At 29.4% G+C, this 25,015-nt stretch overlaps 1 protein-coding gene across 2 annotated transcripts in view; it reads left to right on the plus strand.

The window, feature by feature from the left end:
- Window positions 1–24,695, plus strand: part of LOC132945080 (uncharacterized) — a 33,581-nt gene extending 8,886 nt beyond the window's left edge. The window contains exons 2-16 of one of the 2 annotated variants that reach the window (XM_061014701.1): window positions 6,778–6,938; window positions 7,424–7,651; window positions 8,364–8,597; window positions 9,186–9,413; window positions 10,338–10,571; window positions 11,499–11,732; window positions 12,659–12,892; window positions 13,819–14,052; window positions 14,980–15,213; window positions 16,140–16,373; window positions 16,674–16,901; window positions 20,804–21,097; window positions 22,935–23,200; window positions 23,556–23,719; window positions 24,145–24,695. In XM_061014701.1, coding sequence (XP_060870684.1) covers window positions 6,778–6,938; window positions 7,424–7,651; window positions 8,364–8,597; window positions 9,186–9,413; window positions 10,338–10,571; window positions 11,499–11,732; window positions 12,659–12,892; window positions 13,819–14,052; window positions 14,980–15,213; window positions 16,140–16,373; window positions 16,674–16,901; window positions 20,804–21,097; window positions 22,935–23,200; window positions 23,556–23,719; window positions 24,145–24,357 — 3,420 coding nt within the window. In that variant the 3' untranslated portion in view covers window positions 24,358–24,695. The remainder of the gene's footprint in view (window positions 1–6,777; window positions 6,939–7,423; window positions 7,652–8,363; window positions 8,598–9,185; window positions 9,414–10,337; window positions 10,572–11,498; window positions 11,733–12,658; window positions 12,893–13,818; window positions 14,053–14,979; window positions 15,214–16,139; window positions 16,374–16,673; window positions 16,902–20,803; window positions 21,098–22,934; window positions 23,201–23,555; window positions 23,720–24,144) is intronic. The other variant, XM_061014702.1, reaches the window with a different exon arrangement.
- The last annotated feature ends 320 nt before the right edge of the window (window positions 24,696–25,015 follow it).

Genomic DNA, 25,015 nt, shown 5'->3' on the forward strand with positions numbered 1-25,015 from the left:
CTCTTTCATATTCTTATCTACTTGACTACATCAATATTATATTTCCGTAACAAAACTAGAAATTGACTCTAAGTCGTTTTGTTTCCTATTTTCTAATTTGTCTTTCAGTATTATAGAATATCCTATTGGTTGAAATTCGTTTATGAACTAGGTTTTTAGATTTTCCCATGACCAGTTTCTTCCTTTGTTTTCCAAGTTTTGTAAAAATTTGTTAGCAGTGTCTTTCAGAAATATTGATAAGAATTTCATTTTTTCACTGTCGTCCCAATTGTTTATTTGTGCTGCTTTTTCGTACTGTCTAATAAATGTTTTAATGTCTCCTTGTCCGGAAAAACTATCTGGTTTAACTATCATTTTTTCCATTTTGTGTTTTGGATTTTTATTTTCTAAATTATTTAGTTTTTCAGGTGTGTTTTCTATTACAAATTGTGAGTTGCTAAAGAAGGTGGTATTTAAGTTCGATTCAGTTTTAATTGGACTTTCGATATCTTCGTATATGTGTTCTTTTTTTGTTGATTCGTTAGGATTTAAGTTTATTAAATTATTATAATTATTGTCGGAGGTTTGCTCTAAATTATTTTGCTATAAGGTATTACTAGTGTCTAAAATTTTGTCTGCCTGAATTATTAATTTATTTGCGTTAATTTCTAAATCGTTAGTTATATTTTTAATGTCGTTAGTAATTGATTTGTTTTTAGTACTATTACTTGTTTCCGGACTTGAATCGCTTAAGTTACTTTGTATGAGTAAATCTTTAATGTCGATTTTATCTTTTATTAAATTTTCTTGAACTTCATGTTTTTGTAATTTGCTTAAGGTTTCTTCAATGTCGTCTAATTCTGTGATCCCTTTATAATATTTTGATAATCTAGCCCTTAGATTATCTACGGTTCCTACGCTTTTTAATTGTTTAGATTTGCATAGGTCAATAAGTTCTGATTTTTTATGTGAATAAATATCTGTTAATTTAGTAATTTTCGAACCTAAGGCTATAAGCTCTTCGTCATTCATATCATATTAAGATTTAATTGAATTAAAGCAAAATGTTGTAATGAAAGAGGTTGATTTTTATTAATATGTTTATACTTAACAATAACTACTTTTGAATAGTAAAATATATTTTTTTTTTTTTTTTTTTTAATAAACTAAACACAATTTTTGAAAGACGAAAGAAAATTAAACTAATAAAAAAACTATTTAAATTATTAAAAAACTAATCTACAATCCTAATATTAATATGTAAGTATATTACAAAACGTTGCTCACCTTGGCGTATATGTGTAGACGCACAGTTAGCAAAATTGTACTCACGCGGGACAAACGTTGTCTTGTCGGTAAGACAAAAATCGAACGCGGATTTGTTAGTTAATCGGTATACACGCACACAATTGCGTTCTGGGTTTCTACTGCACCCAAAACTCTTATAACTGTTATTTTAACTTGTAAAGCACTAAAAATCTCTAAGTTAATTAAAATGACACTGTTAACTCGTTGAGGTACGATGGTATGCGCTTGTCAATTCTTAGTTCGTTCCTATCTAGTTGAAATGACTCAAAGATTACATATACCTTGGCACTATTCAGTTTAATAAAACTTCATTGACACATAGTACCTATATTCCGGCGCTGTTCATATAAAAGGTAAAAAACGTAAGAATGACTAAAATAATGTTTAACTCGGGTTTTCAGGTCGGAAACACTTTTATTGTATTAAAACAAACATAACTAAAACACTTAGCAAATTCAAATCGCCTAGCCCGTACTACGGTCGGCGTTTCACACGCACGTCGTAGCTACCGAATCACTCAGCGACAACGGGGGCCGTGCCTGCGCGTACGGCGGTGTTATATAAAAAATATTATTGTCGCCTCAGCACATTATTGCTTCGCTGACCTGACCTATGTCAATAATTTACAATTTAAAATATTCCCACCTATATTACATATATATTAAATAATATTATTTTGACGACTGTCTGCATACGACAGTTATTAAGACAACAATTCATACAGTATCACTGAGACTTTGAACTAAGGTTGAATCATCAATGGAAATCATCACATTTTCAGTAGGCAAACATTGGACATGATTATTATTATAACTTTTGCTTGGTGTATTAATGTCAACCTTTGAGGGCTATAAACAACGCTAGGTAAATTATAATAACTAAACAGAAATTAAAGGTACCTACTGAAAGTTATAGCATATGATTCAATTTCAAGCTATATTAAATTGTGTAAATCTAAGTATTATAATAAACAATTTATAAAATTACTAATATAATGATTACCTATATAAAACAATTTTTTTTGTAAATATATGCATTTGTATAACTTGATTTAGTATTCACATAAAATTATAATCATAATAATATTAGGTGGTTCACGTTTAAAAAGCACTAATAAGGTACCAATTCCAAACAGTAATCATTGTGTATTATAATAAGTAATTGACAGTTAAATTAATAGAAAACCATAAGCATAGATGTATTGTAATAATTGCATTACTTGATCAGGATTTGTATTATCTAAATTGATGGGTAAAATGCATTGCGTATCAAACAAATTAACTTTATTTCTAGGAACATCAGTCTGTAAAATAAAATAATATTAGCTAACAGTAGGTAGATAATAGAATTGAATGATTTATTTTAAATATTAAAGGTATTATGTTATCCAAATGAAAACTAAAACTTAGGCCAGGATTTCCTTTTAGAATCTAGTAAAAATAGTAAAAATACTAACCCAACTATCATATTTGATTACACAAGTTAAGTAACATAATACCTCCATATTATAATAAAAATCATAACAGTATAAAGTACAAACTTACAAAGTTTGAAGAAATTTTTAATTCTTCAACTTTTTTAAACATTTTTGTACGAGGTCCTACCGGTAAAACAATTTAACGAACCATAGACTCAGTCAAATCTCTAAAAGCGCTTTCATCAATTTCATTATCTAATAAAATTTCAATAAAAATGTATTCAAATTAATATCTAGGAAACTATTTATATCTAATAAAACTATAATGTATACAATGAGTATCATAATACATAACATAGATTAAGACATAAAATAGACACCTAGGTACTTTTTGATTCCTTAAATTAAAAGTTTTTCCTACATTTAAGAGGATGCTATAGCCGCATGCATTTTCTCTATCTTGCAGACACATAAGTTAGAGCGCGGATTTCTATGCAATTGCATATTTTTTTCCTTTTAATATTTTTGCATTGTTGTCAGTTATCTCCACGAATCATCATAATTTGAAGCTAATGGAGAAAATTTTTTTTGCATATTTCTGCATATTTAAAGGTTATTGCATATTTTTGCATATTTTGGCAAAATTCAAAATTTATTGCATATTGAAGCAAACATTTAAAAAAATGTATAAAATAATATTTTGTCAAGTAGAAAAATTAAAACTAAATTTCATAGTCACTAAATAATAATGTATATAATATATATTTATTTAAACCTTTATAAGATAAATAATCGATTACGACGTAAACTTAATCGCTCTTACTGTGTCAGTCGGTTATCGACATACCACTTGGCACTCGGTTATATCGTTTTTCGTTGTCCGTAAATCGTTAATATGCCGAAAATAAATGTGTGTCTATCTATAATCTAAATTGCTCTTGCTGTATCAGTCAGTTATCGACATACCAGTATACAACTGAGTTTCGTTAACTAAACGTTCAGCTCGAAGATCTTTATGAAGACCCGACAATACTAAGTTGCTTCAAATATGCCCCAATAACTTCAGTTCACGTCGAACGTTCGTTCTCAGTCTTTAAAAATATGTTAACCGATAAACGATACAGCTTCACAGAAGAAAAACTTGAAATGCACATGATTATTCATTTTAATAATAAATAAAATTTTAAAAATAAATTAAGTTTTTCAGAAAATGTCCTAAATTTTTTTTTATGAAGTACCTATTTAAGTAATTAATTATTATAAGTTGTATTGTAAATTTTAAATAAATAAAAAATTTTTGCATATTTTTTTACATATTTTTATGATTTTGACTCCATATTTTTTGCATATTTTCATGATTTTTACTGCATATTTTTTGCATATTTTCATGATTTTTACTGCATATTATATGGCATATTTCAATACTTTTAAGTGCATACAAATCCGCGCTCTACACATAACATAACAAATTGTACATGCTGTATAATCCATTTAATTCTTTTATGTTTAATATTACATTGAATTGACCTAGGTATTATCAAATTTAAAATAAAGAATATAATCTAGTGAATCTCATAGTTATGTATTTTTATATTCAATGTTTGAGTTCAATAGATTATTCAGAACATTCAATTTTCTATGTTATGCGTTTGAAGATGGTGACAAAGCATATGGGTGTAGAGTCTTCTTAAGTAAATATTATATGGGTATTTGAAATTATTTATTAAATACTAAAGAGTTTAAACATATTAATTATTATATAGGTACACCAATATTTTAATTTGAAAACATTTTGTTAATCTTGAGACATTTATGTAAGCAATAGGTATAGGCTATACCTATTGCTCATATACCGTATAGTTCTATATTAATTAATCTATATTATTTCAAAATAATATAATATAGCAACTTACCTTTGAAATTTTGTATGATATGTTCAGAAATGTTAAGCTCATTCAATATGTTACACACAAATAAATCACTCATAACTAGGGCGCGAGCCGTAAGGTTAAGACACCGACAATACTTAAACTCTAGTTCGACTTGTAGTAGAAACATACGTACTTACAAGTTATAATATTTACAACCTACAATTAATATAATAGCGGTATGTATGAGTGCATAGAATGGTGACTACGCAGCTAGATTCTACAACGACTACAACATGACAACAATAATTTTTGGTATTTCTGTAAGAACTTGGTTATTATCTAGTATCGCAACATAATAATAATTGTTTCACCCCGTCACCACCCACCCATGAATTGATGGCACAAGATGGGATTTACCCATAGGATTTTTATAATTAATTTTATATTTATAACTATTTTTATCAATTTCAATATTATTAACCATATAGTTGTGGTTGAAATAAATAATAACATTATTTTATTGTTAATTGAACCGTATACTTTAGTACGAACTGTTGGACTCTAACCATTTTAAAAGTGTCAATCGAACCCTTCATTATGGTTAAATATTTTACGAACTATAAAAAATAGTGTACCTAAATACCGTTAATTATATTGAAAATGCCAAAAATGCCAACTATTTACTTTTAGTATTCTCAATGTAAAGTCTTAGTTGTTGTAATCTTGTGTATTGTTAGGGCAACCAAAATATTTCCAACTATTTACTATAACCAAATTATTTTTTTCCGTGTGATAAATAAAAACATGATTATTTATAGGGTATCACGGTTGATTTATATTATTCATTCTTATCACTAAATGTACAGGTTTTGGGGACCGTCGAGTTGTATCGTCCGGGCTTAATTAAGCTAGCCGGTACAGTGAGTGGTGCTTGGGGAGCGTCAGGCAGATGAGTGGCCTATTCGTATAAAGGGGGTCTATAATATATACAAGAATATATGGTACATATATGGGGGGAATCAACAAGATTGGGCAAAGTGTCACCATATTTATACCATTTGGCTATGTACTAATTTGGCCTGGGATTGGCTGCGTTTTGCCGCATGAGAATCACCTTTTTGCCCATTGCGTTTCGTGTATAATATATGTTTTTTGCGTACTATAATAATTGCTGTCTGCATGTGGTTGTTATGAGTTTTTGTTGGTTCAACAAGAAAAAGGAAAAGAACTGTTTTATGTGTGTGCGCGTGTATGTGCGTGTGTATGTGTTTTGTAACATTGTGAGGTATCAACTGTGACTAGACTTCATCGGCAGGGGCAGCCTAGCTAATGATCGGCGCTACCTTATTATTAGTGAACCGAAAAAAGCCCTATACACCCAAAGCCGTATTTTTTTAAGCCCCCCCCCCCTCCATAGTGAAATATTTATAAAATTTAAAAAAAAGTCTAAATTATCTATTTACAATAATAAACTACAGTAACTTCAGAAATATAATTCATCTACAGCCTTGGATTACACCACCCAAATACAAATCAAAAATAATACAACAATAATATCAATAATACTTACCTAGATGCGTACAGTACCATCATCGTCTGTCTAAAGTCTTTATAGTAGAATTAAGTTAGTTAGGCTAACCTAACCTTCCGATTTCGAAATTCAGGAAATCAATCTTTGTAAGTAAATGGTAACTATAACGATACCCACAAAAAAATCAAGTTTAAAATAAAATAAATGTTGAAACCCTTCTGACTTAAAACTCGGTTGACCGGCACCTTTCAAAATTGCAGGGAGAGGCCAGATACTCTAGGCTGCTACCGTATAACTGTGTATCAACTTATACGTTAATATAATTTTATTGTTTGTATGTAATTTACATCGTTATTCAAAGGATTATTAGAAAAATAAAATTATTAGGTATTTCAGTATTTGTTATTTATTACATGTTATAGCCTTATTATAGGCACTGTTATTATTTTGGATTTAAATTTAAAAAGTACTATAACCTAAGTATTATAACATTACGGCTCCAAACTATTACATTTTGTGAATTGTGTTACAATAATAAATAGGTAATGATTAATAAATTTGTATAATATCATGGAACATACTTTCTACGATAGGAAAATAGATATTTATAGTTTTGTAGTATAATCACGAATTATTAATAATAATAATTGTTTGTTTTTTCCTGGTTTTAGTTATCTGTATTATTGTCTGTCACATTGCTGTTACAAGTTACAGTGACTGTAGTTTCTGGTCAAGGACAGAATGCTACACCAAGTCAGTGTAAATGTGTACCATACTATTTGTGCGGAAACAGAAGGATTGATACAAGTGGTAAAGGATTAAAAGACGAAAGGTACGTATGTCTTATCAGTTATCACTATAATTGTATATTTACCTATAGGACTAGAATGACATAGAATTTTTTATGTTTGCCCTGTGGTGTGATTTCAAATGTCATCACATTTTGATGTTAAAGATTCTCCAATTGTTCATACCATATGTATGCATTTGTAACTTGTGGAGTATGAGCGTAGCGAATGAATGTATTGTATTTACTATGATGAGTGTTTTTTTTTCTGTCGCCGACATTTGGGGGAAAAAAGCTCCGAAATATACCGGTACTTTTAAGTTTTTACACCAACCCATTTTTAATAAAATTGATTTAAATTATTTGGTGTAACTCAAAAGCTAATAACTTTCGATGCTTGAAATTATCAACAAACATTTAAATTAGTGTTTTCTTGTACAAAAACAGGCAACTTAATATATTTATGTATTCTCTGAGTGCATTCATGGTTCTGTTAGACATAAATGAGCATTTATGCATTTAATCTACAGGTTTGGAGGAGATTTTAAGTGCTCTAATATCTTGGACGTGTGCTGCAATGAATCAATGATATATAAAAAGCCTGAAGAAAAGGATAAGATTATTGATAAGATGATTTGGGAAATGATTTCTACACCTAAACCTCCAACACGGTCATCGGATACCTGTAAATGTGTACCATACTATTTGTGCAGAAACGAAGCGATTGTTACAAGTGGTAAAGGATTAATAGACAAAAGGTACGTATGTCTTATAAGTTTTAACTATAATTTTATATTTATTGGATTAGAATCACATAGAATATTTTAACTTTGGTCTGTGGTGTGATTTCACATGTCAACACCATTTTATGTTAAAGAGACTGCAAACGTTCATACCATTTTTGTAATGACAAGGCTAGTAGCCTAGTACGCAAGTAATCTTCATATTGTATTGCCTATATTGAACTACTTAATTAGTCGGTATCGAATTCACATTTAATTCATAACATATCAAATTGTAGGTTCAGAAGAAACCATTTTGATGTGTTATTTTAAATTATAGGTTGTTGATTTTACAATGATGTAAGTTAATTTATTTTGAGGAGTTTTATGATTTGGAATTCGATTTTATAGTAAAAAATGCATCAGCATCATTTCCGATAAAAAAGTGAATGTAGATAGTGATTTTAGGAGATCAAAATTGAAAATTGTTGAATAGAAAGTGTTGGGGAAAAAAAGTGAATAAAATGGTAGGTACCTACTTCATATGAAAACCTAATTGTTGAAAAATGTACTTCAATTTTTGTTGTAACTCAAAAACCAATAGTTTTAAACACTTGACATTTTCACCAAATATTTTTACTAGGGTTTTTCTTGTATAAAAATCGGTAAATTTATATATTTATGTATTCTCTGAGTGCATTATTCGTTCTGTTGAGAATTAATGAGCATCTTTGCATTTAATCTTTAGGTCTGGAGGATTAAAGTGCGATGGTTTGCTTGTAAAGTGTTGCTATAAATCAATGCAATCAAAAGCGTCTAATGATATGGATTTGACAACGCAAGATATCGATAAGACAATTTTGGGAGAGATGTCTACGCCTATACCTCAATCAATGCCATCAGATACTTGTAAATGTGTACCATACTATTTGTGCGGAAACAGAAGGATTGATACAGGTGGTAAAGGATTAACAGACGAAAGGTACGTATGTCTTATCAGTTATCACTATAATTGTATATTAACCTATAGGACTAGAATAACATAGGATTTTTTATGTTTGCGCTGTGGTGTGATTTCAAATGTCATCACATTTTGATGTTTAAGATTCTCCAATTGTTCATACCATTTGTATGCATCTGTAACTTGTAGAGTATGAGCGTAGCGAATGAATGTATTGTATTTACTATGATGAGTGTTTTTTTTTCTGTCGTCGACATTTGGGGTAAAAAAGCTCCGATTTTTGACATTAGCATATTTTATGATTAAATAAAGAATATAGTTGGTGCAATCAGGAGATAACAATTTAAAATATCAATTAGTCAAAAAAGAGGAGGAAAAAACAAAAACCGGTACTTTCTAGTTTTTACTCCAACCCATTTTTAAAAAAATTGTTTTAATTTTTTGGAGTAACTCAAAAGCTAATAACATTTGATGCTTGAAGTTGTCAACAAACATTTAAATGAGTGTTTATCTTGTATACAAACTGGCAACTTGTTATATTTATGTATTCTCTGAGTGCATTCATGGTTCTGTTAGACATAAATGAGCAACTAAGCATTTAATCTACAGGTATGGAGGAAATTTAAAGTGCTCTAAAATCTTGGACGTGTGCTGCAATGAATCAATGATATTAGAAAAGCCTCAAGAAAGGAATATGATTATTGACAAGAATATTTGGGAAATTTTTTATACACCTAAACCTCCAACACTGTCCTCGGATACCTGTAAATGTGTCCCATACTATTTGTGCGTAAACGGAACGATTGTTACAAGCGGTAAACGATTAATAGACGAATGGTACGTATGTCTTATAATCCATTACTATAATTTTATATTTATTCGATTAGAATCACATAGAATATTCTAAGTTTGGTCTGTGGTGTGATTTCACATGTCAACACAATTTTACGTTAAAGAGACTGCAAATGTTCATACCATTTGTAATCAGATAAAGTATATAATTCGCAATCAAAAACATAACTACAATATTGTAAAAAAAAAAAAAACGTTCTGAGGTGTGTCAGTGTGGCATGTATACCTACGTGCGAAAGTTATGTGTTATAGGCATGCATGATCACAAATATAAATATTATAATATAAGATAATATTATTATGATATACATGAAATTATAATGTTATTTACAAAACACATTGCAACTACAAGGCTAGTAGCCTAGTACGCAAGTTATCTTCATATTGTATTGCCTATATTGAACTACTTAATTAGTCGGTATCGAATTCACATTTAATTCATAACATATCAAATTGTAGGTTCAGAAGAAACCATTTTGATGTGTTATTTTAAATTATAGGTTGTTGATTTTACAATGATGTAAGTTAATTTATTTTGAGGAGTTTTATGATTTGGAATTCGATTTTATAGTAAAAAATGCATCAGCATCATTTCCGATAAAAAAGTGAATGTAGATAGTGATTTTAGGAGATCAAAATTGAAAATTGTTGAATAGAAAGTGTTGGGGAAAAAAAGTGAATAAAATGGTAGGTACCTACTTTATATGAAAACCTAATTGTTGAAAAATGTACTTCAATTTTTTGTTGTAACTCAAAAACCAATAGTTTTAAACACTTGACATTTTCACCAAATATTTTTACTAGGGTTTTTCTTGTATAAAAATTGGTAAATTTATATATTTATGTATTCTCTGAGTGCATTATTCGTTCTGTTGAGAATTAATGAGCATCTTTGCATTTAATCTTTAGGTCTGGAGGATTAAAGTGCGATGGTTTGCTTGTAATGTGTTGCTATGAATCAATGCAATCAAAAGCGTCTAAAGATATGGATTTGACAACGCAAGATATCGATAAGACAATTTTGGGAGAGATGTCTACGCCTATACCTCAATCAATGCCATCGGATACTTGTAAATGTGTCCCATACTATTTGTGCGTAAACGGAACGATTGTTACAAGCGGTAAACGATTAATAGACGAATGGTACGTATGTCTTATAATCCATTACTATAATTTTATATTTATTCGATTGGAATCACATAGAATATTCTAAGTTTGGTCTGTGGTGTGATTTCACATGTCAACACAATTTTACGTTAAAGAGACTGCAAATGTTCATACCATTTGTAATCAGATAAAGTATATAATTCGCAATCAAAAACATAACTACAATATTGTAAAAAAAAAAAAAAAAACGTTCTGAGGTGTGTCAGTGTTGCATGTATACCTACGTGCGAAAGTTATGTGTTATAGGCATGCACGATCACAAATATAAATATTATAATATAAGATAATATTATTATGATATACATGAAATTATAATGTTATTTACAAAACACATTGCAACTACAAGGCTAGTAGCCTAGTACGCAAGTTATCTTCATATTGTATTGCCTATATTGAACTACTTAATTAGTCGGTATCGAATTCACATTTAATTCATAACATATCAAATTGTAGGTTCAGAAGAAACCATTTTGATGTGTTATTTTAAATTATAGGTTGTTGATTTTACAATGATGTAAGTTAATTTATTTTGAGGAGTTTTATGATTTGGAATTCGATTTTATAGTAAAAAATGCATCAGCATCATTTCCGATAAAAAAGTGAATGTAGATAGTGATTTTAGGAGATCAAAATTGAAAATTGTTGAATAGAAAGTGTTGGGGAAAAAAAGTGAATAAAATGGTAGGTACCTACTTTATATGAAAACCTAATTGTTGAAAAATGTACTTCAATTTTTTGTTGTAACTCAAAAACCAATAGTTTTAAACACTTGACATTTTCACCAAATATTTTTACTAGGGTTTTTCTTGTATAAAAATTGGTAAATTTATATATTTCTGTATTCTCTGAGTGCATTATTCGTTCTGTTGAGAATTAATGAGCATCTTTGCATTTAATCTTTAGGTCTGGAGGATTAAAGTGCGATGGTTTGCTTGTAATGTGTTGCTATGAATCAATGCAATCAAAAGCGTCTAAAGATATGGATTTGACAACGCAAGATATCGATAAGACAATTTTGGGAGAGATGTCTACGCCTATACCTCAATCAATGCCATCGGATACTTGTAAATGTGTCCCATACTATTTGTGCGTAAACGGAACGATTGTTACAAGCGGTAAACGATTAATAGACGAATGGTACGTATGTCTTATAATCCATTACTATAATTTTATATTTATTCGATTGGAATCACATAGAATATTCTAAGTTTGGTCTGTGGTGTGATTTCACATGTCAACACAATTTTACGTTAAAGAGACTGCAAATGTTCATACCATTTGTAATCAGATAAAGTATATAATTCGCAATCAAAAACATAACTACAATATTGTAAAAAAAAAAAAAAAAACGTTCTGAGGTGTGTCAGTGTTGCATGTATACCTACGTGCGAAAGTTATGTGTTATAGGCATGCACGATCACAAATATAAATATTATAATATAAGATAATATTATTATGATATACATGAAATTATAATGTTATTTCAAAACACATTGCAACTACAAGGCTAGTAGCCTAGTACGCAAGTTATCTTCATATTGTATTGCCTATATTGAACTACTTAATTAGTCGGTATCGAATTCACATTTAATTCATAACATATCAAATTGTAGGTTCAGAAGAAACCATTTTGATGTGTTATTTTAAATTATAGGTTGTTGATTTTACAATGATGTAAGTTAATTTATTTTGAGGAGTTTTATGATTTGGAATTCGATTTTATAGTAAAAAATGCATCAGCATCATTTCCGATAAAAAAGTGAATGTAGATAGTGATTTTAGGAGATCAAAATTGAAAATTGTTGAATAGAAAGTGTTGGGGAAAAAAAGTGAATAAAATGGTAGGTACCTACTTTATATGAAAACCTAATTGTTGAAAAATGTACTTCAATTTTTTGTTGTAACTCAAAAACCAATAGTTTTAAACACTTGACATTTTCACCAAATATTTTTACTAGGGTTTTTCTTGTATAAAAATTGGTAAATTTATATATTTATGTATTCTCTGAGTGCATTATTCGTTCTGTTGAGAATTAATGAGCATCTTTGCATTTAATCTTTAGGTCTGGAGGATTAAAGTGCGATGGTTTGCTTGTAATGTGTTGCTATGAATCAATGCAATCAAAAGCGTCTAAAGATATGGATTTGACAACGCAAGATATCGATAAGACAATTTTGGGAGAGATGTCTACGCCTATACCTCAATCAATGCCATCGGATACTTGTAAATGTGTCCCATACTATTTGTGCGTAAACGGAACGATTGTTACAAGCGGTAAACGATTAATAGACGAATGGTACGTATGTCTTATAATCCATTACTATAATTTTATATTTATTCGATTAGAATCACATAGAATATTCTAAGTTTGGTCTGTGGTGTGATTTCACATGTCAACACAATTTTACGTTAAAGAGACTGCAAATGTTCATACCATTTGTAATCAGATAAAGTATATAATTCGCAATCAAAAACATAACTACAATATTGTAAAAAAAAAAAAAAAAACGTTCTGAGGTGTGTCAGTGTTGCATGTATACCTACGTGCGAAAGTTATGTGTTATAGGCATGCACGATCACAAATATAAATATTATAATATAAGATAATATTATTATGATATACATGAAATTATAATGTTATTTCAAAACACATTGCAACTACAAGGCTAGTAGCCTAGTACGCAAGTTATCTTCATATTGTATTGCCTATATTGAACTACTTAATTAGTCGGTATCGAATTCACATTTAATTCATAACATATCAAATTGTAGGTTCAGAAGAAACCATTTTGATGTGTTATTTTAAATTATAGGTTGTTGATTTTACAATGATGTAAGTTAATTTATTTTGAGGAGTTTTATGATTTGGAATTCGATTTTATAGTAAAAAATGCATCAGCATCATTTCCGATAAAAAAGTGAATGTAGATAGTGATTTTAGGAGATCAAAATTGAAAATTGTTGAATAGAAAGTGTTGGGGAAAAAAAGTGAATAAAATGGTAGGTACCTACTTTATATGAAAACCTAATTGTTGAAAAATGTACTTCAATTTTTTGTTGTAACTCAAAAACCAATAGTTTTAAACACTTGACATTTTCACCAAATATTTTTACTAGGGTTTTTCTTGTATAAAAATTGGTAAATTTATATATTTATGTATTCTCTGAGTGCATTATTCGTTCTGTTGAGAATTAATGAGCATCTTTGCATTTAATCTTTAGGTCTGGAGGATTAAAGTGCGATGGTTTGCTTGTAATGTGTTGCTATGAATCAATGCAATCAAAAGCGTCTAAAGATATGGATTTGACAACGCAAGATATCGATAAGACAATTTTGGGAGAGATGTCTACGCCTATACCTCAATCAATGCCATCGGATACTTGTAAATGTGTCCCATACTATTTGTGCGTAAACGGAACGATTGTTACAAGCGGTAAACGATTAATAGACGAATGGTACGTATGTCTTATAATCCATTACTATAATTTTATATTTATTCGATTAGAATCACATAGAATATTCTAAGTTTGGTCTGTGGTGTGATTTCACATGTCAACACAATTTTACGTTAAAGAGACTGCAAATGTTCATACCATTTGTAATCAGATAAAGTATATAATTCGCAATCAAAAACATAACTACAATATTGTAAAAAAAAAAAAAAAAAACGTTCTGAGGTGTGTCAGTGTTGCATGTATACCTACGTGCGAAAGTTATGTGTTATAGGCATGCACGATCACAAATATAAATATTATAATATAAGATAATATTATTATGATATACATGAAATTATAATGTTATTTCAAAACACATTGCAACTACAAGGCTAGTAGCCTAGTACGCAAGTTATCTTCATATTGTATTGCCTATATTGAACTACTTAATTAGTCGGTATCGAATTCACATTTAATTCATAACATATCAAATTGTAGGTTCAGAAGAAACCATTTTGATGTGTTATTTTAAATTATAGGTTGTTGATTTTACAATGATGTAAGTTAATTTATTTTGAGGAGTTTTATGATTTGGAATTCGATTTTATAGTAAAAAATGCATCAGCATCATTTCCGATAAAAAAGTGAATGTAGATAGTGATTTTAGGAGATCAAAATTGAAAATTGTTGAATAGAAAGTGTTGGGGAAAAAAAGTGAATAAAATGGTAGGTACCTACTTTATATGAAAACCTAATTGTTGAAAAATGTACTTCAATTTTTTGTTGTAACTCAAAAACCAATAGTTTTAAACACTTGACATTTTCACCAAATATTTTTACTAGGGTTTTTCTTGTATAAAAATTGGTAAATTTATATATTTATGTATTCTCTGAGTGCATTATTCGTTCTGTTGAGAATTAATGAGCATCTTTGCATTTAATCTTTAGGTCTGGAGGATTAAAGTGCGATGGTTTGCTTGTAATGTGTTGCTATGAATCAATGCAATCAAAAGCGTCTAAAGATATGGATTTGACAACGCAAGATATCGATAAGACAATTTTGGGAGAGATGTCTACGCCTATACCTCAATCAATGCCATCGGATACTTGTAAATGTGTCCCATACTATTTGTGCGTAAACGGAACGATTGTTACAAGCGGTAAACGATTAATAGACGAATGGTACGCATGTCTTATAATCCATTACTATAATTTTATATTTATTCGATTAGAATCACATAGAATATTCTAAGTTTGGTCTGTGGTGTGATTTCACATGTCAACACAATTTTACGTTAAAGAGACTGCAAATGTTCATACCATTTGTAATCAGATAAAGTATATAATTCGCAATCAAAAACATAACTACAATATTGTAAAAAAAAAAAAAAAAACGTTCTGAGGTGTGTCAGTGTTGCATGTATACCTACGTGCGAAAGTTATGTGTTATAGGCATGCACGATCACAAATATAAATATTATAATATAAGATAATATTATTATGATATACATGAAATTATAATGTTATTTCAAAACACATTGCAACTACAAGGCTAGTAGCCTAGTACGCAAGTTATCTTCATATTGTATTGCCTATATTGAACTACTTAATTAGTCGGTATCGAATTCACATTTAATTCATAACATATCAAATTGTAGGTTCAGAAGAAACCATTTTGATGTGTTATTTTAAATTATAGGTTGTTGATTTTACAATGATGTAAGTTAATTTATTTTGAGGAGTTTTATGATTTGGAATTCGATTTTATAGTAAAAAATGCATCAGCATCATTTCCGATAAAAAAGTGAATGTAGATAGTGATTTTAGGAGATCAAAATTGAAAATTGTTGAATAGAAAGTGTTGGGGAAAAAAAGTGAATAAAATGGTAGGTACCTACTTTATATGAAAACCTAATTGTTGAAAAATGTACTTCAATTTTTTGTTGTGACTCAAAAACCAATAGTTTTAAACACTTGACATTTTCACCAAATATTTTTACTAGGGTTTTTCTTGTATAAAAATTGGTAAATTTATATATTTATGTATTCTCTGAGTGCATTATTCGTTCTGTTGAGAATTAATGAGCATCTTTGCATTTAATCTTTAGGTCTGGAGGATTAAAGTGCGATGGTTTGCTTGTAATGTGTTGCTATGAATCAATGCAATCAAAAGCGTCTAAAGATATGGATTTGACAACGCAAGATATCGATAAGACAATTTTGGGAGAGATGTCTACGCCTATACCTCAATCAATGCCATCGGATACTTGTAAATGTGTCCCATACTATTTGTGCGTAAACGGAACGATTGTTACAAGCGGTAAACGATTAATAGACGAATGGTACGCATGTCTTATAATCCATTACTATAATTTTATATTTATTCGATTAGAATCACATAGAATATTCTAAGTTTGGTCTGTGGTGTGATTTCACATGTCAACACAATTTTACGTTAAAGAGACTGCAAATGTTCATACCATTTGTAATCAGATAAAGTATATAATTCGCAATCAAAAACATAACTACAATATTGTAAAAAAAAAAAAAAAAAACGTTCTGAGGTGTGTCAGTGTTGCATGTATACCTACGTGCGAAAGTTATGTGTTATAGGCATGAGCATTTATGCATTTAATCTACAGGTTTGGAGGAGATTTTAAGTGCTCTAATATCTTGGACGTGTGCTGCAATGAATCAATGATATATAAAAAGCCTCAAGAAAAGGATAAGATTATTGATAAGATGATTTGGGAAATGATTTCTACACCTAAGCCTCCAACACTGTCATCGGATACCTGTAAATGTGTACCATACTATTTGTGCGGAAACGAAGCGATTGTTACAAGTGGTAAAGGATTAATAGACAAAAGGTACGTATGTCTTATAAGTTTTAACTATAATTTTATATTTATTGGATTAGAATCACATAGAATATTTTAACTTTGGTCTGTGGTGTGATTTCACATGTCAACACAATTTTATGTTAAAGAGACTGCAAACGTTCATACCATTTTTGTAATGACAAGGCTAGTATCCTAGTACGCAAGTAATCTTCATATTTAATTCATAACATATCAAATTGTAGGTTCAGAAGAAACCATTTTGATGTGTTATTTTAGATTATAGGTTGTTGATTTTACAATGATGTAAGTTAATTTATTTTGAGGATTGATACAAGGATTGATACAAGTGGTAAATAATTGTATATTCACCTATAGGACTAGAATGACATAGATTTTTTTATGTTTGCCCTGTGGCGTGATTTCAAATATCATCACATTTTGATGTTTAATATTCTCCAATTGTTCATACCATTTGTATGCATTTGTAACTTGTAGAGTATGAGCGTAGCGAATGAATGTATTGTATTTACTATGATGAGGGTTTTTATTTCTGTCGTCGACATTTGGGGTAAAAAAGCTCCGATTTTTGACATTAGCATATTTTATGATTAAATAAAGAATATAGTTGGTGCAATCGGGAGATAACAATTTAAAATATCAATTAGTCAAAAAAGAGGAGGAAAAAACAAAAACCGGTACTTTCTAGTTTTTACTCCAACCCATTTTTAAAAAAATTGTTTTAATTTTTTGGAGTAACTCAAAAGCTAATAACATTTGATGCTTGAAGTTGTCAACAAACATTTAAATGAGTGTTTATCTTGTATACAAACAGGCAACTTATTATATTTATGTATTCTCTGAGTGCATTCATGATTCTGTTAGACATAAATGAGCAACTAAGCATTTAATCTACAGGTATGGAGGAGATTTAATGTGCTCTAATATATTGGACGTGTGTTGCAATGAATCAATGATATTAGAAAAGCCTCAAGAAGATTTGGAAAATGTTTTATACACCTAAACAAAATCAAAAGCTACTTCAGAAAATGATGTGAAAAGGAATAATCTCGATAAGATAATTTGGTCATTGTTTCTTTCACCTTCACATTCACCACCCCCATCAGATCGGTGTACATGTGTATCACACAATTTATGCAAAAACAAGACAATTATTGTAGCTCGCAAACCAACAATTATAGACATTAGGTATGTCCTATCGCTATAATTTTTATATTTATAGGACTAGAATGATAGAATATTCTAATACCTAACTAAAGTCCTGTCTGGTGGTTGGAAAAAGCAGTAACTACCAAAATATCAAAAATGAGGTTTTAATGTTATATATTGTTAATGATATAGTTCTGAATATTTTTGTATAAAGGTTAAATACAGAAAAAACGACATCTTGTGGCTTAAAATTCAATATGGAAATATTGTATCTACTGTAACGGATCATAATATACAATTCTCTTATTATAATCCGTTTCATCTTTACGTATATTAGATAACATGAAAGTATAGTTAAATATTAACATATAAATAACGCTGTGGGAAGACAACGAGAGGGCGAGCCGGCGAGGCGATCTTCGAACTGCATTTCAATAGGTCCTACAGTCTCACCTGAACAAGTTAAGAAATAGTAACCAGATGGCCATTATTATTTAAGGCACATTATTTAAAACGCAATACGCATTTCTGAACACTTATCAAAAAGAGCCTACATCATAAATACGACCGTACAGTAGAAACATATGGACATGATAATATATGTTTATTTTTTTTTTTTTTTGTGTCTGTCATCACTTTTAAGGACAGTAAAAGTGCTTGGATTTTCTTCAATAGTAACTTTTCTGATAGGAAAGTGAATATAGTTGGTACTATGGGGGGTCAAAAAGAAAAAATTTCTCAGTAGTTTTCACAAGCGACGTGAAAAACAAAAGAAAAATTAAGGAAAAACGGGAATTTTTACGCAAAATCAGTTTTCGAGAAAATAGATTTTGGTTTTTGGTGTAACTCTAAAACAAATGACCGTAGGGACATGAAATTTTGACTGAATGTTTACATTAGCATTTTCTATACACCATAAAATTTACAAAATATTTTGACTCTTTTTGAGCTGTTTACGGCCATTGTCAGTTTTCAATTTTTTTAGTTTTTTTTTTCAATAAATATCAATAAAATTTTATCTGTTGAGTAAAAAAGCTTGAAAATTTAATAGAAGGCGCCTAGGTTATTGTTTCAAAGGCAGATGAAAAAAATTAAAAATCCTTAGTCACAGTTTTTATTTATAAGCATTTAAAGTTCAAATTTTGACAAAATACGGAAAAATCACGAAAAATAGCAAATTATTTTGAATTGAGAATTCATAAAAATTTTTCTATTTAAATCTAAGATTTGAAAATGTAATATAAGATTACTCATAAGTTTGTCTACCTTTATCAAAAAAAAATGTCTACAAGAAACTTAAATAAAATTTTTATGAGCGTCTGAAATTTATATTTTTACAACATTTGATATTCACTCGATTTCTCATGTAACAATTTTCTTATTTTATTGTAATTAAAAAACGAATGACTGTAGATAGTTGAAAATTTCATTGAATGTTTATTTTAGCATTTTCTATACACTATAAAATTTTGAAAATATTTTGACTCTTTTTGAGCTGTTTACGGACGTTGTTAGTTTTCAATTTTTTTAGTTTTTTTTTCTATAAATATCAATAAAATTTTATTTGCTTGGTAAAAAGCGTGAAAATTTAATATAAGGCTCCTGATATATCATTCTAATATTAGTTAAAAAATATTAAAAATACATAGGCACAATTTTTTTTTATAAGCATTTAAAGTTCCAATTTTGACAACATTTATCAAATTTATAATATATTAATTATTTTGTGGTTAAAAATGTATAAAATGTTTAACTTTTATGGCTAAGGATTGAAAATTTAAAACAAGGCTCCACGTAAATTGGTTATATATAAATTACTTTATTCACAATAATATCATCAAATATACTTGGTAATATCATAGGCTGACTGACCGTTTTCGTTCAGAATCGTTTTTCTTATACAATGATATTATTTCATTGAATTCAAATTTAACACCATCCATTACAGTGACCCACTTGTAACCTACTGTACAGCAGAGCGACATCCACTTATCCACCTTTTTTCCAATGTATTTCAAGATTGTGATGTAATAAAATTATTTTTAGAATTCGGCGATTTAGTAGTTTGAGCCGGTATATGTAGCTTTAGTGTTATTTGAAATTTTTTTAAAGCTTTGCACATAATAATTTACACAGTAAAAGTGGGAAAAATCGTTATAATTTTTTTTCGAGGGGTTTGAAATATGAAATTCACTTTTTATAGTAAAATATGCAGAACCTTCTACTTCAATATTTTACCGATAGAAAAGTGGATCTTCTTGGTATCGGAAAGGGTAAAAGTACTACGCGAAACTAGTTTTAAAACTTTTAGCTTTTGAGCATAGTGAATTATATTTAAATATTTTATTTACAATGGTGTGTGTTTTTTTTCTGACATCAACATTGGAGGAGGTCAAAAAGCTTTAAAAAAGATTTTGGCATCAGAAAATTATTTTCTGATAAAAAAATGAATATAGTTGGTTCTCTCAGAAGGTCAATATGGAAAATTCCCAGTGGTTTTATAATTCCTCGAGAAAAACAATAAAAAATTTTAAAAAAAAATGGTAAATTTTACACAGAACTAATTTTTGTAAGAATTGATTTTATTTTATGGGTGTAACTCAAAAGCTAATAACTTTAGACACTTGAAATGTTCACCAAAATAATGTTTATATTATGATTTTTCTAGTAAGAAAACAGGCAACTGAATATATTTATGTATTCTCTGAGTGCATTCTTCATTCTGTTAGGCATAAATTAACTTTATTGTATTTAATCTACAGGATTAACAAAGATCGGTGTCCCAACTCCGTTGATGTGTGTTGCTACGATCCAATAAAATCAACAAAACCTACAGAAATACCTGACCCTGAACATCGTACGATATGTGGCCATTGGAACCCTCTTGGCGTAAAAAACACAATAACTGGAGAATCCCACAACGAAGCACAATTTGGCGAGTTTCCCTGGATGATGGCAATTCTTAAATTAGAAGCTAACCAATCTAAAACTTACATCTGCGGTGGTTCATTGATTCACCCAAGAGTCGTGTTGACTGCATTCCATTGCGTGAACGGGTAATATTTTAACTTATTATTATTTTTTAATGTATTTAAAAAGTTCTACTGAAACTTGCAAATAATATATTATTGTTACTTTACTGTGGGCTTGTTTTAAATATAAAATATAGTTTTAGAGCATTACTTAAACTATTACTTTTTTTTTATGCGCTTGAATGATAGTTAAAGGCAATATTGACGATAGAATTATATAATAATAGTAATAGAATAATATTATTTAATAATATTGCTGCTAGTTGCATTGGTGCATTAGAGTTATTAAAACAGAATCCACTACCATTACTCGTTGTCACCTGTGCGACCGGAACAGCAACGTTGCCTGCTTCATTACAAACCATAACGTCGATGTTACTTTGACTTTGAATTTGGTCGTTCTTTTTTCGTACACCAAATTGAAACGGGGCTTTAAAATATGTTTCTTCAAAATCCACGTGGTAATTCGTTGCTACTTCATTTTCTTTATCGTTCTGTAACAATTCGATTGCACTTTGTACTTGTTCAAATTCTTGTCCGACATCCTCGGCGGCACTTCAACTCGGTTAGATTGATTTCTTAATTTATTGTTGTCAACATTTTCCAGATGTTTTACAAATCTTGTTAGCTGGGCTTTTAATTGGCCTCTACGGGATTTCAAGGTATCTAACTCGGGCATGTCCCTTCCCTAACCAAATACCTAATTGTCTTTCTCTATACGATTTTTACTTAGGTTTAATACGATTTCTTTATATAACTAGTCTAATGTAGTATGTACAAAAAAAAAACCCCAAAAATGTATTAAGGAAGACGTTGATTTAAAATAATGAACGCGACTTACCACAATTTTTCTTTTTTCAAAAAGCATTTCATGCCCTAATGGTATGTCTAAGTTGTGTGAGTATTTACACGCACTCACTTCTTTTAAACAGGTTTTTAATGTGATACCATGTGTTATAAGTACGAATTTTCAATTTAGACTGCCATACTCAAATTTCCCCGATTTCTTATATCCTGGTCAAAGAACCATTGCTACTTTACGAATTTTAAACTGTGGACATTAGGTTTGTTTTAGGTATAAAAATATAGATTTAAAGTATTGCTTAAACTATTACTCTTAAATTACGTGGCCATTGGCAGTCGAACGCATACTGACAATGGCATAAGTTATTGTTAATGCATACATTCTTTAAACTGATTTGTACCTTCGAAACGTATATGAACAAAAATGGTATGGTTTCCGTCGAAATTTCAATATATTTAATACGTTTCTTTACAAAATAATTTTTAACGAACATTCCAAACATTATGTTTTCTAGAGAGTTATTTGTTTGAAATTGATTATTCCAATGATTAATTTTATAATAAATATAACTATATTAATAATATTAATATTGTGTACAATTTTCAATCGCGTTTTCACACTTCTTTCTTCAGTCAGCGTTCTGTTTGTAATGTTATAAGTTATTACAGTTATAATAGGTATTATTGATCCTAAAAATTAAAACTCGTATCGTTCTCAGACACTGTCAATTTTAAACGGATTCAAACAATTTCGTTACCCAATAGGACAGGAAAATTATTTTCTAAAAAATGACAATTACGTAATTTAATAAAATATAAATATATCCTGATATAATGATGTATATCTATTATCTGTATATAATAATAAATCGTATCATTTTATGCACGTTATAGTTATAGTAATATCCAACCACATAATTCAGTTAGTATATTTTGCGTACGTTTAAAATGGATAGCGGAACATAAGATAGCAGTTTTCACATATACTATATTACATTATTGTATTATTGATTATAACTAATAATGTTAGTATAATGTTTTTTATTTTCCACAAAAGCAAAAACCCGAATGATCTAGTAATTCGCGCTGGTGAATGGGATACACAAACGGAAAACGAACCGTTACCATCACAAGACGGCCAAGCTCTGAAAATAATTAATCATGCAGATTTCGAGCCTGACGAATTATTGAACGACGTGGCGCTGATCATTGTCATTAAACCGTTCTCACTCAGTAAAAATGTGGGAACTATCTGTTTGCCCAGTCCGAATTACGTATTTTCTAATAGATGCTACGCCAGTGGTTGGGGCAAAAAAGAATTCGGTAAGAATTGGAAAATATTAACTAATATAATTTATACATCATCTATGTCTGGTATTATATAAGAAAAATAACTGCGAAGAAAAAAAGGCATTTATCCTAAAATCAAATACTTTTTTTTTCGTGGAGTGTGTTAATTGATTAAGTGTATATAAATATATGCAATGATATTAAAAAATATTATAAGTATAATTCAATGTTTTTGTTTGTGCTCTTCTCCCCCATTTGACATTTATAAATACCCCTATGTGTACACCTTTAGCGAAACGTTCAGCTCCTCAAAAATAGGTATAATATTTTGTATACGTATAATACATATATTATGTTAACATTTTTTTTTCTATTCGTCGTTATATAGGTGAATTAGGCGTAAATCAAGTAATTATGAAAAAAATAGATTTGCCGATCGTTCCACCTAGTTCGTGCTTGGAACTGTTAAGAGAGACCAGGTTGGGTGTGGATTACATATTGCCGGAGAGTTTCATCTGTGCCGGTGGGGAAATAGGCAAAGATACTTGTCAAGTAAGTTTATAACATAATAATATTATATAACAATATCTGCCGCTATAGTCACATATAAGACAGCCTACGAGTTTGGTAAAAACGTTTGTTGAGATATATAATAATAATTATAATGTATTTGGTATTTTAGTATCTAAAATAAAAAAAAAGGTTAATAAAGATTAACTTATTTTAGAGTAAAATATTCTAAACATTTTTCAAATGTCCTGTAAATTAAAAATCACATACCTCACATTGTTATATTTGGCTACTATAATGCCTCTTACAACGTGTAACATGATGCACCATTTAATATTTAAATATCACAAAATATTAGGTATGTTTCCAAGTCTATTTGCGATTTATTTTCCTGGCCTAATGACTAATATTATATAATTGTGTGTATAACCTTTTGTTTATAATTATAAATTATATTATATGAATAGGGAGACGGTGGAAGTCCTCTGATGTGTCCAATTGAGAATAGACCTAAACAGTTCCAACAAGCCGGAATCGTGGCGTCGGGAATCGGATGCGGCACCAAGACACCCGGCGTATACGTGGATGTAGCATTGTTCAGAAACTGGATCGATGAGCAGATGGCTAAGGAAAAGTTGAGCACGATCTACTATGATCCTGATTATGTTCCAAGGAATTAAATTTTCTCTACATCTCTCTCCTTCATATAGACATACACATACCCTCCCGGCTCCCTCCTGACTCCCGGCTTAACCTAGATATGAAGTTATAAATACTCAGTTGACGTTTATTGGAGAAACTATGGAATAAATAATTAAAAATAACAGGATGAATAAATATGTTTTGTATTGTATTTTAATGTGCCTGGCTTGAAAGTTCTCTGTCCATGAGTTGAATAATTGCATTTTGTTAAAATATTATATTTGTTTTATTTAAATATAATTATGATTGTTATAACGAAATATATTTGTAGAAAAACTATTCAAATGAAAATAATTATATTATTTTTCTTCTTTTACTTAATGACTTTTTTATGGTTCGATTAAATACAGCTTCATAACTTAATTAGTTAAATGTCACCCTAATGTCTATATTTTATATTTTATTGAATATATACGCCCTATTGAGCCAGTACAGTACATACAGTAAACACATTATCATACTTAATAACTAACATTAATATAGAATTGACATAATGATTGAAATTAAAATGAGAGTAGACCCTAGATTAGACTTTTTAACCTGGTTTAGTCGTCATTAAGAGAATCAAAATGTTTTAACGAGTTGACTGTGGTCAGCATTATATTAATTGGAGCGAAAAAACTGTAGTTTTGATGG

The sequence above is a fragment of the Metopolophium dirhodum genome, chromosome 5, assembly GCF_019925205.1.
Source record: "Metopolophium dirhodum isolate CAU chromosome 5, ASM1992520v1, whole genome shotgun sequence".
In the NCBI taxonomy this organism is placed as follows: domain Eukaryota; kingdom Metazoa; phylum Arthropoda; class Insecta; order Hemiptera; family Aphididae; genus Metopolophium; species Metopolophium dirhodum.